Genomic DNA, 14,617 nt, shown 5'->3' on the forward strand with positions numbered 1-14,617 from the left:
ACTCCCCCTGCTTGTGTTCCCTCTCTCGCTGTGTCTCTCTCTGTCAAATAAATAAATAAAGTCTTTAAAAAAAAAAAAAATCCTGTATTTCTTCAGAAGGATTTCTTTTTGTGTTATGAAGTCAAAGATCAAAGTGACTCAGTGTTCCATGAGCTGGGTGTTTTTGTAGAATGAGCAGTAAATTTATCTCCTAACAAGCCTGGGTTAATTAAAATTACACCGCCTGTCTCTGGTAATCATCAGGAAAGGATATTCTGTTTCTTATTTTATTCCTAAGACTTCTTTTTTTTTTTTAAACTCCTGTGTTCCTGCCAGATCTGGTGAGCGTGACAAAGCCCAGGCACATCCCCAGAGCACACAACGTTTCTGGTTCTTTGGATGCTGATAGAGATGTGGCTACACAGGGGCAGATGTCGTGGGAGGTCTAGGGACCTAGGGCCGGGAGAGCCACCTAGGGATGCCTCCCTCTGATAATGACCCCAGCTACATCTGAGGATGGAAACCACATCACCTAATTGTCTTGACATTCAAGTATCAATTTAAATGTCACCTACAGAGAGGCCTTTTAGTGACCTCTTCTGCAGAAGCTTGCCCTACTCCCTGCCCATTCCCTTACCCTGTTTTAATTTTCTCCCACAGCTCCATCTGAAACGGTGTATTGATACATATGTTTTACCTGCCTTGCTGGGTGGGATATAAACCTCAGAAGCAAGGGCAGCATCTGCCTCATCCCTGCTGTATCCTCAGCACCCAGGAGAGTGTCTGACACGAGAAGACACTTGACAAATACTGAGAGCAGGGATTTCTTGCTTTCCATTTGAGCAGCTCCTTGCAGCCCTGTCCCAAAGTCAGGTCTGTCCAGCATCCCTTTGCAACTTCCCTTTCTGGCATTTTGTCTCAGAAGTTCCAGAGGGCTCCTGATGAGGGGTCTGTCTCCTGCAATATGCCCTCTTCTCTCCCAGGCCAGATGCCAGCAACCCCTTTCCACCCAAAGGGCCCAGAAAATAGCCTTTCTGCCTCCAAAAAAAAGACAGTTGCTCCCTACAAGGGTTGAGCAGTTTTGAAAATTTTTTCATGCCAGGCCTTAGGCCAAAACTCTTCATCAAAGCAGTCATCTTCCAGCTGGCCAAGCACAGAGAGTCCTTCCCCACTAAGGCTGGGATTCATTGTCAAATAGATTTCCTAAGTAAAACTTTGTCTACTCTATAAATATTTAGCTGGAACATAAAATATTAACATTCTCCCACATACTCCAGGGAGAGAGCACATTGCCAGAGCCTCAGATAGTCTGGGGCTGAAAGCCTTTTCAGTAATTACCTACAATCAGGTGCAGTGGCCTCCCTCGGGTGCGTGCCTCCTCCACCGGTCACTGCTGTATTAAACGTTCTGTGCTTCAGTTAGCGGACGGGCACGCTCGGACCCGGTGAGCCCCCAGCCTGGCCGTTCGGGGAGAGGGAGCTTGGCCTGAATTAGGCCTCTTTTGCAAATCCTCTTCCTCAATTTCTCTGATCACTAACAGCTCACAACTCCTCCGGTGGGAGGCTGGTGTTGCTGCCCTATCAGCACATTCCTGGGTGCACAGGTGAGGGACGCGTGCCCCCGGGTTGTCTGTTCCCTTCTGCCTGGTCTCCTGATCCCTTTGCGGTTTGCCCTGAGATTAGAAGTGGAGGGTCCAAGGAGCCGGGGCAGGTGGGCCAGGAGGTGGCGCCCCTAGCCCCCCAGTGAGGGGGAGCAGAAGGCTGGGGGAGGGGAGCCCGGAGAGCCTGAGCTGAGAAGGCAGGCCCCAGGGCCTGGTTGCGCTGGCTGGAGCCCCACAGAAGCAGAGGCGTACTAACTGGAAGTGCCCTTGGAGCTCACGTGGCAAGACTTCAGACTCTAGGTCCATGTGGCCAGACAGCCGTGCCCAGGAATGTGGAGAACGTGGCAATCTGGACGAGGCTGAAGCCAGGGCCAACATTTCCAGCCCATGGCCACCCCTGAATTGTCCTTTTGAAAGAGTTGTTGCTCGGCTCTCAGGCCTCACTGTGGCTCTCTGCTCCTTGCTGACCTTCGCTCAACCATTGGCTCGTCTCTCTGCTTTTTCCTATCCCTTCTTCCTCAGCAGGTCCTAGGAGCTTCTATGGACCAGCCCCCACCTTACAAAGTCTTACCAGTCTGCATATAGAGCTGGGTTCTAGTGGCCTGGGCAGGGACACTGGTGGGATGCGGCCAGGGGACCCGGAGGCCTCTTACAGGGCTGGATGGGCCCCGCTTCTCACATGCCTTGTGCTGTGGCTTGAATTTGCAGTTTGTGACTAGCAGGTTCCAAAGCTCCTATTTATTCTTGAGGTTGCCTTGTTTCTATTTTGAGTCTGCTAATCCAAATCACAGTTTGGTGTTTCCACGGAAACAATTCAGTGATTGTTTGGTTTGCCAAGATGAGCTGCGGGGGAGAGAACCAAATGACGTAAAACAGTTTTAGTTTCTCAAATATGACTCTCATTGTCTCCCCGAGAAGCCTTTGGTGCCAGCCCCCTGAAAACCTGAGGAAGTTGTATTAAAATAAATGTTCTAGACTCCTGTTCCCCTTCTGGTTAAGTCCCTGGAGACCCACTCCCCGAACACCCCTGCTGTGTGTAGATGAGCACACATCTGCCCAGTAAAGCAGATGACAGAGGCAGGAAGGTCTCCTTGGGGCACCTCAGGAAGCCAGGGATGCGGAGACAGGCGTCCAGGTCACCAGGGAAATGACCATATGGCTACCCCTGTTAATCTGGGCCTGGAGAGCCAGAGGCTTTAACTGAACAGCTGTGTTTCTACAGTGAAGAAAAGCTCCTCATTCAAGGATCCCAGGATGAATTACCCCTCTGGTAAATCTGAATTTTTACATAAAGGCTTAGCTAAAACAGCAATATGTCTGTCTGTCCCTCCAGGGAGAGCCAGGTCCCTCCTGCATGCTGACCCCTGTTCTCAAGGACCATAGTCTCCTCTACAGGCAGAAATAATCCTTTCTTTTCAGTCTTCCAGGGTTAGGGCTAGGCCCCCATTCCCAGCACCCGCTTCCCGTGCAAGGACCCTGGGGGAGCATGAATGGAATGCTGAGAAGCAGCTCCAGGAGACCTAGAGCTTCCAGTCACTGGGACCCGACATCCTCAAGGTCAAGGTCCTGTGAGTCCTCCCATTGTGGGTCTAGCATCTGCCCCAGTTTCTGGGGACTGTGAGGGTCAGCTCTGGGCAGTCAGCTGGTGGAGGATACCCATGGCTAGTTGGTGGAGATGGGAACTTTAAGAAGCCCCATACATGTCCACTGCAGACAGATCAGAAAATACGGACAAGGGGAAAAAAAGACAAACCCCCTTGTCCCTCCATAACAATCTCCGTGCGTGCTGTGCTCACACACACATCCGTACAAACTGGAGACCAAGTGCACTTTTAAAAAATAAATACATTTTAAATTTTGGAATAGCTTTAGATTTACAGGAAGGTTACAATGACAGTTTGTATCTACCCTTCACCCAGCTTCCCCTAATCTTACATAACAGAGGCATATTTGTCAAAGCTAAGAAAAATACATGAACTCTAGCCTTTATTTAGACTTCACCAGTTTTTCCATTGTCTTCTTCCTGTTCCAGGATGCGATCCAGAATACCACACGGAGATTGAATCAATGTGTCTCCTTAGTCTTCACTAGTCTGTGACGGGTTTTGAGTCTTTCCTTGTTCTTCATGACCTTGACAATCTGGAGTGCTGGCCAGGCATCCTGCAGGACATCCCCCAAGCTGGGTTTATCTGACATTCAGCTTGTGATTAGACCGGGGACATGGGGTTTGGGTAAGGACCTGACAGAGGTAGAGCCCCCTTCTCCTTGCTCCCTATCGTGGGGGTGTGTGGGGGAGGGTCGGGGGGAGGCTGGCATCCACACATCACTGGTGCTGTTCCCCTTCATCACTTGCTTAGGTGCTATCAGGCTTCTCCATAGAAATCTACTGTTTGGGGGCACCCGGGTGGCACAGTTGGTTAAGCATCTGCCTTCGGCTCGGGTCCTGGGATCGAGCCCCGCGTCTCTCCCTCTGCTTGCCGCTCCCCCTGCTTGTGCAAGCTCACTCTCTCTCTTTCTGACAAATAAAATCTTTAGGAAAAAAAAAAAAAGAAATCTAGGGGCGCCTGGGTGGCTCAGTCGTTAAGCGTCTGCCTTCAGCTCAGGTCATGATCCCAGGGTCCTGGGATCGAGCCCCGCATCGGGCTCCCTGCTCGGCGGGAAGCCTGCTTCTTCCTCTCCCACTCCCCCTGCTTGTGTTCCCTCTCTCGCTGTGTCTCTCTCTGTCAAATAAATAAATAAAATCTTTAAAAAAAAAAAAAAAAAAAAAAGAAATCTACTGTGTTTCTCTTTCCCTGCTCTGTTCCTTGGAAGTGAGTCACTAAGTCTAGCCCGGCCTCAAGGGGCGATGAAGGGATAGGGGTTGGATTAAGCGCCACCTTCTCTATGGGAGACTCTCCACATCAACACTTCTTATTTGGAGTGCACTGTTGTGAGCCCTGGCTTGGATATCAGGACATCTCTCCACGCACACAGCCATTCTTCACCCGAGCTGGGCGGCCCAGGATGCTGTGAGCCTTTCTTCTCATTTGCTCCTGTCCTTCCTGCTAAGGGAGAAGGAACTCCCCAACTCCACAGGCTGTGAGTGCTTACTGAGGGGGCCCCTGCAGGGACTGAAGGTCGGGTGGCCGGGGAGGAGTCTCCGGGTAATCTTGTCCCCGTCTGCCCCAGGCAGGGCAGTGGTGGTGGCTGTCCCCGCAGGGGAGGCCCATCCCACAAGGTGGCCACCCCGCTAAGGAGTAGGTGGGCAGTCTCCACCTGAGAGCCTGCAGGAGTCACCAGACCCGGGTCACCGGCTTTGCAGCCTGCCCTGTGCTCAGGTCCGTAGCCTAAAAGATGGCCTGGCAAGGTGGCCCCTTGGCCACTGGGCCTTCCTTCCCAGTTCTTTGGGTCTTACCAATAGCCCCTGTGCCAGCCTCCTCACCCCCGTGCTGCCCATCTGAGCCCAGAAGGCAGGCACTTCTCTGAGACTCTGTTTCTGGGAGGCATCAGACCTTCCCGATAGCTTATGATGTTTCCTGAAAGAACATCATGGTTTTGAGACATTTGTCCAAATAATTTCTGATGATGTCCTTGTCCTTTCTTTCCAGGGGTGTGGCTGGAGCCAGCCCTGCCAGGCTTTTGCTGCCAGGCTTTTAGGCCTAGCTCCTTCTTTACTCCCACCCATCTTGCCCCACTACCTGTGGCTTCCAGGGTTTCCAGGCCTGGAGTGGGATGCATGAGGGCTCAGGCATGAAGGGGATGGGCAGGACCTGTGCTTACCTTTTCTTCCCACTGCCCTCGGTTGGGGGCCCAGGTGTCTGATGTGGGAGGTGTGGCGGGGAGGCCTCACGGGAATGTCCGGTCAGGAGGGGATCAGCCCCTCCAACACAACCATTAGGCCCCTGCAGAGGTCTTCAAGCTGAACAGGGTCAGGGTTGGGGGTGCTGAGGGGAGGTTGGTCTGGACACGAGGAGGGTATGGAGCCCATGCAGAGGACAGCCCTGTGCGCAATGTGTGCAAGGCGTACAAGGGTAGGAGGGCTTGGGGCCACCATCTGTGCAGGCTGGGCTGGCCTGGGCTGGGCTGGTCCCAGGGGGTGCGTGAAGCCCACCCTGGTTGTGGGCCTAGTCCTTCTTCAGGGGCGCATGGAAAAGAGCACCAGGAGACACAGAGAGGCCTACGACCGGCACCCGCCTTGGGTACTTGGTGTATTAAACATCAGTCAAAAAACACATTTGAGACGTCAAGAAAAGTGAAAAGAATCAACAGTAAGAAACAATTCAAAGCAATAGAATAAAAAAAAAATTGGGCTTTCAGCTTAAAAAGGGACACAAGTAGAAGTTCAAGAGGGTGTGGTCACTCCGATCCTGCCAGCCCCGTGGCAGTGGCCCCCGTGACAGTGGCCCCCGGCGGCACTGACCACGGCCTCAACCGCAGCCTCCTTCTGGGAAGAACCAAAGCTCCGGCCGACGGCCCTTACTCGATCTGGTATTTAAAAGAGGTCATCAAATTGTAGTCCTCTTCCAAGTCCAGCACAGTCTCGACGATATTGTGATCATCGAAAGTCTGCCTGAGGCTGCCGGAGTCGCCATGCGGGGCCTTCTGAGGGCTCTCGTCCATGAGCAAGGCCCAGGCTTCCTCCCTGAAGGGCGAATCTCCACAGCGACCACACACGCGGTTCAGCTCGTTTTCAAATTCTAGTTTCCCAGCCAACTCTTCAATAGTTCGGATGCTCGTATGGTCTTAAAAAGAAGAACATTCAGCATTACAATTCCAGTGAAAGGTTTCGGGAGACATTTCAGGCACCAGTTAAAACCCACAAACGGGTGGCCACTCTCCAGGGCCTTCAGGGCAGGGAGGCTGCCAGACTGAGCGCCCAATTCTAAGGTGGCCTTGGTGCCCACCCCTCCGGCTCTGCCTTTATTGAGCCCAACGACCCGCCAGTCCCCAAGGAAGGTGCAAGTGGGAGGATACAGAGATGGCTTGGCTTGTCTTGGATCTTAGGGAACTCCCTGACCTGCAGGCATGACATGACATCGTGTGAAAAAAAGGGGAGTCTGTAAGGGGAATCAAATGCTACCCGGGGCTGGCAAGGACTGTGGAGGATGGTGAGCAGAGGCAGAGGACTTCGGCTCCCCTCTCGCGGCCACTGGAGGAGACTCCATCCACTCACGCGGTAGCGTGGCAGGTGTCTTGCTCTGTGGCCTCAGGGGAGCGACTCCTCCCACCAGGCCTCCCTTTCATCCCCCCAGAACCTGGAGGCCCTTCAAGAACCAACAGTTTCAGGCAGCCCCCAAGGCTATGCATCCCTTAACCTGGGGCTGTTTGTCCACTATGCAGTGTGAGTCGTTTGAAAAAAGAGCATACAAATAAATAAATAAAAAGGGCATATATAGTTCACACATAGAATGCACAGATGTGGGGGGAAAAACCTCTGGCAGGATGTCCAGCAATGTTTTGGGGGTTTTTTTTGGGTTTTTTTGTTGTTGTTAAAGATTTTGTTTATTTATTTGACAGAGAGAGACACAGTGAGAGAGGGAACACAAGCAGGGGGAGTGGGAGAGGGAGAAGCAGGCTTTCCGCGGAGCAGGGAGCCCGATGCGGGGCTCGATCCCAGGACCCTGGGATCATGACCTGAGCCGAAGGCAGACGCTTAACGACTGAGCCACCCAGGCGCCCCAGGATGTCCAGCAATGTTAACATTGGCTTTCTCTGGGTGCTCGTGTTACAGGGAAGCTTTGGGATTCTAATTTTTCTTGTAATGTTGTATTATCTACCCAAGCTGGACCGCCCCCCACCCACCCCATCTTTGCCTATGTCCTGCCTCCAGACCTGAGCTCAACCACCAAGTCCTGGAGAACCACTGTCCCTTGTGTCCAGGGATTCACTGTAACCAGACATTTATGACCGGATTCATGTGTGACTCCATCAGGCTATCAGCTCCATGAATGCTTTATGCATAGAGCCTGCCATGGGTAAAACAAATTTACTATGTAGATGGATGAGAACTAAGAGAGTGTTTTGTTTTTTTTTTAAGAAAAAAAAAACACCTGCTGACTCAGGCGCCTGTGTGAAGGACCTATCCTCCCAAGGAGAGGATAGACCTGCCCTTTGTACTCACCGATCATATCAAGCAGATCCTTTGTGACCTCTTGGCTAGAATTGCTGAGTGGCATGTTTGAGTCAATCTTCAAATCTTTCTCCATATCTTTCCTGCAACCCCCAGGTGGAAACAAAAAAAAGAAGAAGAAGAAGAAGAAGAAAAGGTGGAGGATTAGAGCCTCTTTCAAGAAAATATTGTAGGGAACTCAGTGTTAATCTTAAAAACAAAAACATACTAGTAACTTTAAATTGGCTCCCATGCTGTGATTAGAGAGGGCAACTGGAAACTGCTAAGTCAGTGAAGTTGACTAATAGCATCACCCTCGTGAGCATCCCCGACAGCGCATTCATGCCTACAAATGCCCGTATTAACATTTGTTAGAATTGAACCAACTAAATGGCTTCTTCCTTCTCTGCCTCCAGGGCAGCCAAAATGGCAGGACCTTGAAGTTCCATCCCATATGGTCATCCTTGCTCCAAATCAAGGTGCCTAGAACCAGGCAGTTTAAACCTACCAGGGAGAGGGGCCCCTGGCGGGCTCAGTCAGAAGAGCATGTGACTCTGGATCTCAGGGTGGTGAGTCTGAGCCCCACCTTGGGTACAGAGATTACATAAATAAATAAACTTTAAAGCTATTGGGGGGAAAAAAAAAAGTCTAGGGGAGATCTTAACCCAGGGATGGTCTAAGACCTCAGGAGGTGGGGTGGGGGGGAGGGGGGTGAAGGGAGCAGAAGCAAGGATGTAAGCAGGAAGTAGGGCCCATCTGGCCTCTCCCTAGTATGGATGCTGGAACGAAGATTTTTATTTCTGCAGTATAAAAAATAAAGTGACTTAGAAGTCAGGTTCTCTAACGTTCACTACCCCTGTGGGAACGGCAAAGTGGTTTCTAGGAATGGGCTGACAGTCCTAGAGGGGAGGCAGAAGCGGCGCCAGACTCAATTTAGGAACTTCAACATTTTCAGAAATGAGAGCCCCGTAATTGTAACTTTTTACACTGTCAAGTTGGAATCACCTTAGGCTGTCTTTTCTCCAGTTCTCCCCATCTCCCGCGGCTCTCCAAAACGGTCTTTCGGGTGCCAAAACGGAGGAATGCATCAGTAGGTTTTCCTTACTGGTCAGAGGTTTCCTTTTCGGGCAGGAGGCATGTGGCTTTGCATTCCCGGGGGCATGGTTTGGAGCAAAGGCAGGGCTCTCGTTCTCCGGAGCACACGGGACTGGAATGAAAGGAGCCGCGGAGGAGGAGGCTGCCCGCGGGTGCCTCCTGCCGAGCAGCCGGTGCACAGGGAGGGGGAAGGGGAGCGGCGCGGCGTCCGGCTCCAGCCTCCGCCGGCCCGAGCACTCCTGGGAATGACTGACGCCTTCAAAGGCCCGGTCAATGGCCGCAGTCAGCTCCTTTCTGCATCTTCTCAGTTTTTCAGACATTTCCCCTAAAAGCGACCACGTCTTTATTACGTAACACATTGGAAATGCACAGAGCAACACTAGAATATCGTTACGAAGTTGCAAACCACCCCCGAAAGACGCATCTCCTGGAGCTTGATCCACGCCACGGGCCAGAAGGACCCACACGCCGGGCGCCCCCTCCCCAGGTGGCGGGTGTGGCCTGCGGATCTCCGGGAGGAACCAGCGATCGGACGGGAGCCCCAGGGACGCCCGGCCCCGCCTCCCCCGGCTCCGGGCCCGCCCGCCCCTGCCGTCTCCGCAGCGCCCTTGGCCCTCGCCAGCGGCCGGCGGCCCGCAGCCCGCCCTCGGGCGGAAGGTCCAAAGCCGCGTCCTCACCCGGCAGCGCGGCCACTCCGCCACCCCGGCCAACGGTCGCCGCGCGCGCCCCGGCCGATCGCGCGCCCGAGAATGGCGCTCCCTGCTGCCCCCCCCCGCCAAGGTTAAAGGTCAGGCAAGAATGCCCGGACCCACCACCTCATTCTTAAACCCCACTCGGCCGGAGCGGAAGCGAGCCCCCCGCACCCCCCCAGCGAGGGAGGCGGCCGGATGCTGAGGACCGCGGGGGGGCGGGGAGGGCCGGCCCGCCCAGAAGCCGGCGGGGCGGGGCGGGGCGGGGTGGACAGGTGGGGTGGAGAATCTCACTTCTTACCAAAGTCGGCAAGAAGGGAGAGGTTCCCATTCTCAAGCCAACGGAGAGAAACTGGACGGGCCACTGTACCCGGGAAGTTTTGTGTACCGACTTCCTTTAAGTGACATCTAATAAAAGCGCCACACCGTCTCCAACCGTCTCAATTCGTCAAGGATGGTGAGGGACGTAACAGAACTGCTAGGTTCCACACAAGATTGAGGGGCAGGAGACCCCAACACCAAATATCTTCATTTCATTAGGGGGAAGAAAGCTAGAAATTCCAAGATGGCTCAAAGGGAAACAGAAACGGGCTTCAGGGACTAAATTCTGAGGGAATTATAAACCCATGTCAGTGCACAGCAAGGGAGAAGGGGACAACATCAAGTGAACTGGAGGCTTGGTTTACTGTGGGCAGACTGCTGGGGTGACCAGGAACCAGCACCAGAATAAGAAATCCAGAAACTCAGGGCAACCTGCCGCAGGTCTTCATGGCCACCATAATCAATTACAGTGTTCCTCTCCATTCTTGGGAATTCATCCGCCTTACTCCGCTGTGCACCCCCCTCCCGAACCCCTACTTTCCAGCTCCACAGGTCTTACAGAAATTTCTCACCACCTGTATAAAAAGAAAAATAATTCAGCCTCTTGACATAACCCTTCTGAGCAAACGGTCTTTTTTTTCTTCTGCTCATAAAAGAAGGGGATTTCTTCATCTGGTTTTTAGACCGAACGCTAGTAGTCTTCAGAGTGTCAAAGATGTTCTCCTGGGGGATTACACTGGTGCTGTGGGGTGGCAGGGTCTCGGAGGCAGCATCAGTTGGTGTCCATGCTGCAAGCCTCATCGTCCCCCGTGCCTTGCTGCGAGCTGCCTGGGCTCGTCCCTCCCTCAGAGGATCCAGGAAAACAGACGAGTGAAGGCGTCTTATAAAATTCATCATCTCGACGTTGGTAAAAGAGCACGTAAGCTGCTTTTGTCTAAAACACAAGAGGGGAAAAATTCATTCACGGGTTGGAATTATCACCCTTTCTCCCAGCTTTTTGCTCACTGTTCAAAACCTACTTTCAGAGAACTGCCATCTTGTCCTGTGCATCCATGCACAGAGGCCACCAGGAACGTGACCCTGCCCAGAGTGGGGAAGGGCCAGTGCCTGTGACAGAATGCAGAGAGTGGAGCTTCTCATTTAGGAAGGGTCCTGGAAGGAATGGCAGTCAGCTCTTTCTCTACCGCACCCAGCTCCCACTGTCACATAAGGATGACCAAATAACCAGCTAGCCCAGGAGACTCTTCCCAGCTTTAATCCGTCAGGTAAGAGGAGGAACCAAGTACTAGAGCCTACTCACCACTATCTGATCCTCAGAGGCCAGGGACACGTTGCTATCATCAAAATAATACCATTTCCCGTTCAGTTTGTTCTTCGCATATGCAGTGTCTGCCAAGTCAACAAAGAAAACAACCTCTAGCAATCACCAGAGAACTACTCTGGCTTTATTAGGCTTGCACTAAACAATAACACTCTAAAAAATATAAAACAAAGACCCTGAAATTAAGAGTAATTTACAGGTGACAACCAAAAAAAGATAACTCATCTTTTTTTGAAATCTGTTCTTCCTCAAAAAGGGTAAAAATGGGGCGCCTCGGTGGCTCAGTCGGTTAAGCGTCCAACTCTTGATTTCAGTTCAGGTCATGATCTCAGGGTTGTGAGTTTGAGCCCCGCGTTGGGTTCCATGCTGGGCATGGAGCCCGCTTAAGATGGTCTCTCCCCCTCCCATAATCTCTCTCCCTCCTGCTCTTAAAAGAAAAGGGAGGGAGAGGCAGTAAAAATGGAGTGTCAGGGACCAAGGTTTTAGGCTGTAATTTTGGGAAACTAATCAAAAGAACAGAGAAATCCAGTATCAATCTTCAGGATGGCTATAAGCAATAATCCAGAGCCAAGGCACCCATAAAAGAAGCTGATACTTTAAGATTTAAGCAAAAATGGCTCTCAAAAGAACAGGTCAAATCAAACCCCACTTGGTCCAGCAGATGGCTACTGCCTCCTCCTGCCTCTGGAGCCTCCGGGGTAATCCCGGTGAGGGACACACTGGGCGTTGGGTTTGCAGAGCTGGAATGTGGACAAGACGCTTTAAATTTATCTTTCTCAGAAACTGTGAGTCAAAGTCTGTGGCTGGGTAACAATTCCTCACAGTGGTCCAAGCATTCCCCACAGCCAACACTTCCTGTCTTGATTTTATAGATTCCGCAGCAGGATGTGGTTACAACAGCAATCCCAGCAGCAACGAGCAATTCCTGTCCCCTCCAGACTCTACAAAATGACACTCTCCTGGAGAATTGGTTGCTAGTCTCCACCTGCTGCGTGACTTGGGGCCAGACACTTATCCCTCACCGGAGCACCTACTGCGGGGTGAGGAACAGGAAAAGGTGCCGAGGGCCTGCCCCTACTGTCCCTCTCCCTCTGCCCCTCTCCACTGCATGTGCGCGCTCTCAAATAAATAATCGTTTAAAAAACAAAAACCAAAACCTACACATTCCAGACATTTTGGAAGATAAGGTAGAGCAAAGAGAACGTTTCCTTTCCTTGCTTTTTGCTTTAACATAGTTGTGATGGTAGCTTCTGTAAGGACACAAGTTTGAACATGTCATGGGCATTTCCCCACGTTGTCATTCATTTTATTTGGCAATGGCCGTGCACTCGACTGTCACGTAGATGGACAGCAGTGCCAACTGCTGGGTCACCGACGCAGCTACTAATTTTTCACTGTTACAAATACGTGAATCTTTGTGCATAAAGCTTTTTCCCAATGTCAAGTGCTTTCCTTGGGATAGATCCCAGAGGTGGGACTACTGGATTCAAGAATATGAAGATCCGGGGCGCCTGGCTCCTCAGCTGGTGGAGCAGGCGACTCCTGATCTTGGGGTCATGAGTTCGAGCTCCATGTTGGGTGTAGAGATTACTTAAAACTAAGATCTTTTTTTTTTTTTTTTAAGATTTTCTTTATTTATTTGACAGAGAGAGAGACAGCGAGAGAGGGAACACAAGCAGTGGGAGTGGGAGAGGGAGAAGCAGGCTTCCCGCTGATGAGGGAGCCTGATGTGGGGCTCGATCCCAGGACCCTGGGATCATGACCTGAGCTGAAGGCAGATGCTTAACGACTGAGCCACCCAGGCGCCCCTTAAAACTAAGATCTTTAAAAAAAAAAAAAAAAAGAAGACTATGAAGAGAGAGAGAGAGAATGGAGAAGCAGCAGTTTGGACCATGCCTGAAGCCTGACACTGGGGGCCTGAGGCGCTGTGTAAAGCGCTGAGGACAGGGCCTGGCACACGGGGAGAGGCCAGTAGGACTGGCCGAGGGCCTCTCAGCACGTCCGGGCGGCAGACGCCAGTACTTACAGTGACCAACCCCCATGGCTCCGTAGTGGTTAGACACGGCAATGAGGTCGTACACGTAAGGCCTTGCCGACAGGTCACACACAAATTCGGACATGTTCAGAGCTCTGAGCACAAAACACAAAAATGGCCTTTAACACATTAACCTCAAAGAAAGAAGCTGGAGTAAGCGAGCACCCCCTTTTATGCATGAGGCTGGCACACGGGAGCACTCGGACATGAGCTGCAGCAGGAACGAATGCAGAGGCCGCAGGGGCAGGGGCCCCGGGGGCTGCTGCAGCCTGGACAGACGCCGCCCGGGGCGCGCCGGCCCCAGCCAGCGGCGGCGGGCAAGGGCTCTGGGCAGGTAAGAGCGCTGCAGCAACTATGCAGAAATGGCCATCAGGACCAAAATTACCGTCGCTGCCATAAGCATTTCAGCTGAATACCGAAACAGGTCCCAGAAAACTTTTCTCCCCCAGTATTTTATTTTGAAAATTTCAAACATACAGAAAAGTTAAATGCATTTTTAGACAAACGTCTATACTCTATCCGTGTCTCTACCTCCACTCCCACCCCCCAGGAAGCATTTTAAAATCTGCACTTTGTGGACAAACTCTTATCTGGTTGACTTACTTTCCTGGGCCTGTCACTCTGCGTCCTGGCACCTGGGGACACGAGTAGACAGCCAGTCCCACTCTCTGCCCCTGGGACCAGACAAGTGGCTCCGCAGCCCCGCTGCAGCCCCCAGTTATCCAGTTCTCCTCAGCAGACTACACTCCAGTTGCTTTTTCGCGCAGTTAACGAGAAGCAGCACTGTGTTTGTGCTGTCCAGACGAGCCCAGGCCCCTTGGACCAACGACGGACAGGAGGCCCAGTTCAGTGAGGGGGCAGTAATGATCAGCATCACTCTGAGCCTGGGAAGCGCTTCTGCTGGAGAATCTTTTCCCCAAAGGTAGGAGGATGGGGAGGGGGGTGAGCCGAAGTCCAACTGCCTGAAGCCCAGCAACACACCTCCTAATGCAGAAAAGTCTTTCGTGACAAAACTCAGCCAATCGGTGCCCAGGTCTCCTGCCTACTTCTTAATTTTCCTAAGAACACTGCAGCTCAGGGACCCACCTGACTGGGAATTCCACCACTGTGTCGAGCTTATCCCTCCAGTATCTATTGTAGGAGAAACGTTTGAGGTGGACCACCAGGATCTTCGGCAAGGACCACAGGTCAAACTTCTTAGTGGCCTGCTGATGCTTCTTACAGTTGGGACAGTACCTGCAGAGAAAAGAGAAACTTCCACTTAGCAGGGAGACAGAGAGCCAGGGCCCCCTGGGCACCCAAGCACGGAGGCACAGCCACAATCCCACAACATCTTTTCCTGAGCTCAGCATGGCTGCTTGCAAGGCGGGGGTGGGGGGGTGGGGGGGTGGGGGAGGGTGGCTATCTCTAAGCCACCTTCTGAAATGCAGGGGCGGGGGCTGGCTTTCTTAGTCTGGAAAACAACTTGTACAGAAAAACTGTGATATAG

General features: G+C 52.2%; 2 protein-coding genes across 4 annotated transcripts in view; both read right to left on the reverse strand.

The window, feature by feature from the left end:
• Positions 1–5,517: 5,517 nt before the first annotated feature.
• CUNH3orf62 (chromosome unknown C3orf62 homolog) lies at positions 5,518–9,829 on the reverse strand. Of its 2 annotated transcripts, XM_032411283.1 has the most exons (4): positions 9,753–9,829; positions 8,673–9,087; positions 7,680–7,771; positions 5,522–6,300 (listed from the first exon to the last, which is right to left on the reverse strand). In XM_032411283.1, exons 2-4 carry the CDS (start codon positions 9,080–9,082, stop codon positions 6,035–6,037), a joined length of 768 nt encoding a protein of 255 aa, XP_032267174.1. In that variant the 5' UTR covers positions 9,083–9,087; positions 9,753–9,829; the 3' UTR covers positions 5,522–6,034. The 2 variants fall into 2 exon arrangements, with proteins under 2 accessions (XP_032267173.1, XP_032267174.1); XM_032411282.1 differs by lacking the exon at positions 9,753–9,829 and having other exon boundaries at positions 5,518–6,300; positions 8,673–9,312.
• A 52-nt stretch (positions 9,830–9,881) lies between these two features.
• The window catches only part of USP4 (ubiquitin specific peptidase 4), a 51,482-nt gene continuing 46,746 nt past the window's right edge, over positions 9,882–14,617 (reverse strand). For both annotated transcript variants that reach the window (XM_032411280.1, XM_032411281.1), the window contains 4 exons: positions 14,215–14,364; positions 13,120–13,223; positions 11,073–11,161; positions 9,882–10,706 (listed from right to left, as the gene is read on the reverse strand). In XM_032411280.1, the coding sequence (XP_032267171.1) occupies positions 10,545–10,706; positions 11,073–11,161; positions 13,120–13,223; positions 14,215–14,364 (505 nt within the window). In that variant the 3' untranslated portion in view covers positions 9,882–10,544. The remainder of the gene's footprint in view (positions 10,707–11,072; positions 11,162–13,119; positions 13,224–14,214; positions 14,365–14,617) is intronic.

Source organism: Phoca vitulina, unplaced genomic scaffold (genome assembly GCF_004348235.1).
Source record: "Phoca vitulina isolate PV1807 unplaced genomic scaffold, GSC_HSeal_1.0 scaffold13, whole genome shotgun sequence".
Classification (NCBI taxonomy): Eukaryota; Metazoa; Chordata; class Mammalia; order Carnivora; family Phocidae; genus Phoca; species Phoca vitulina.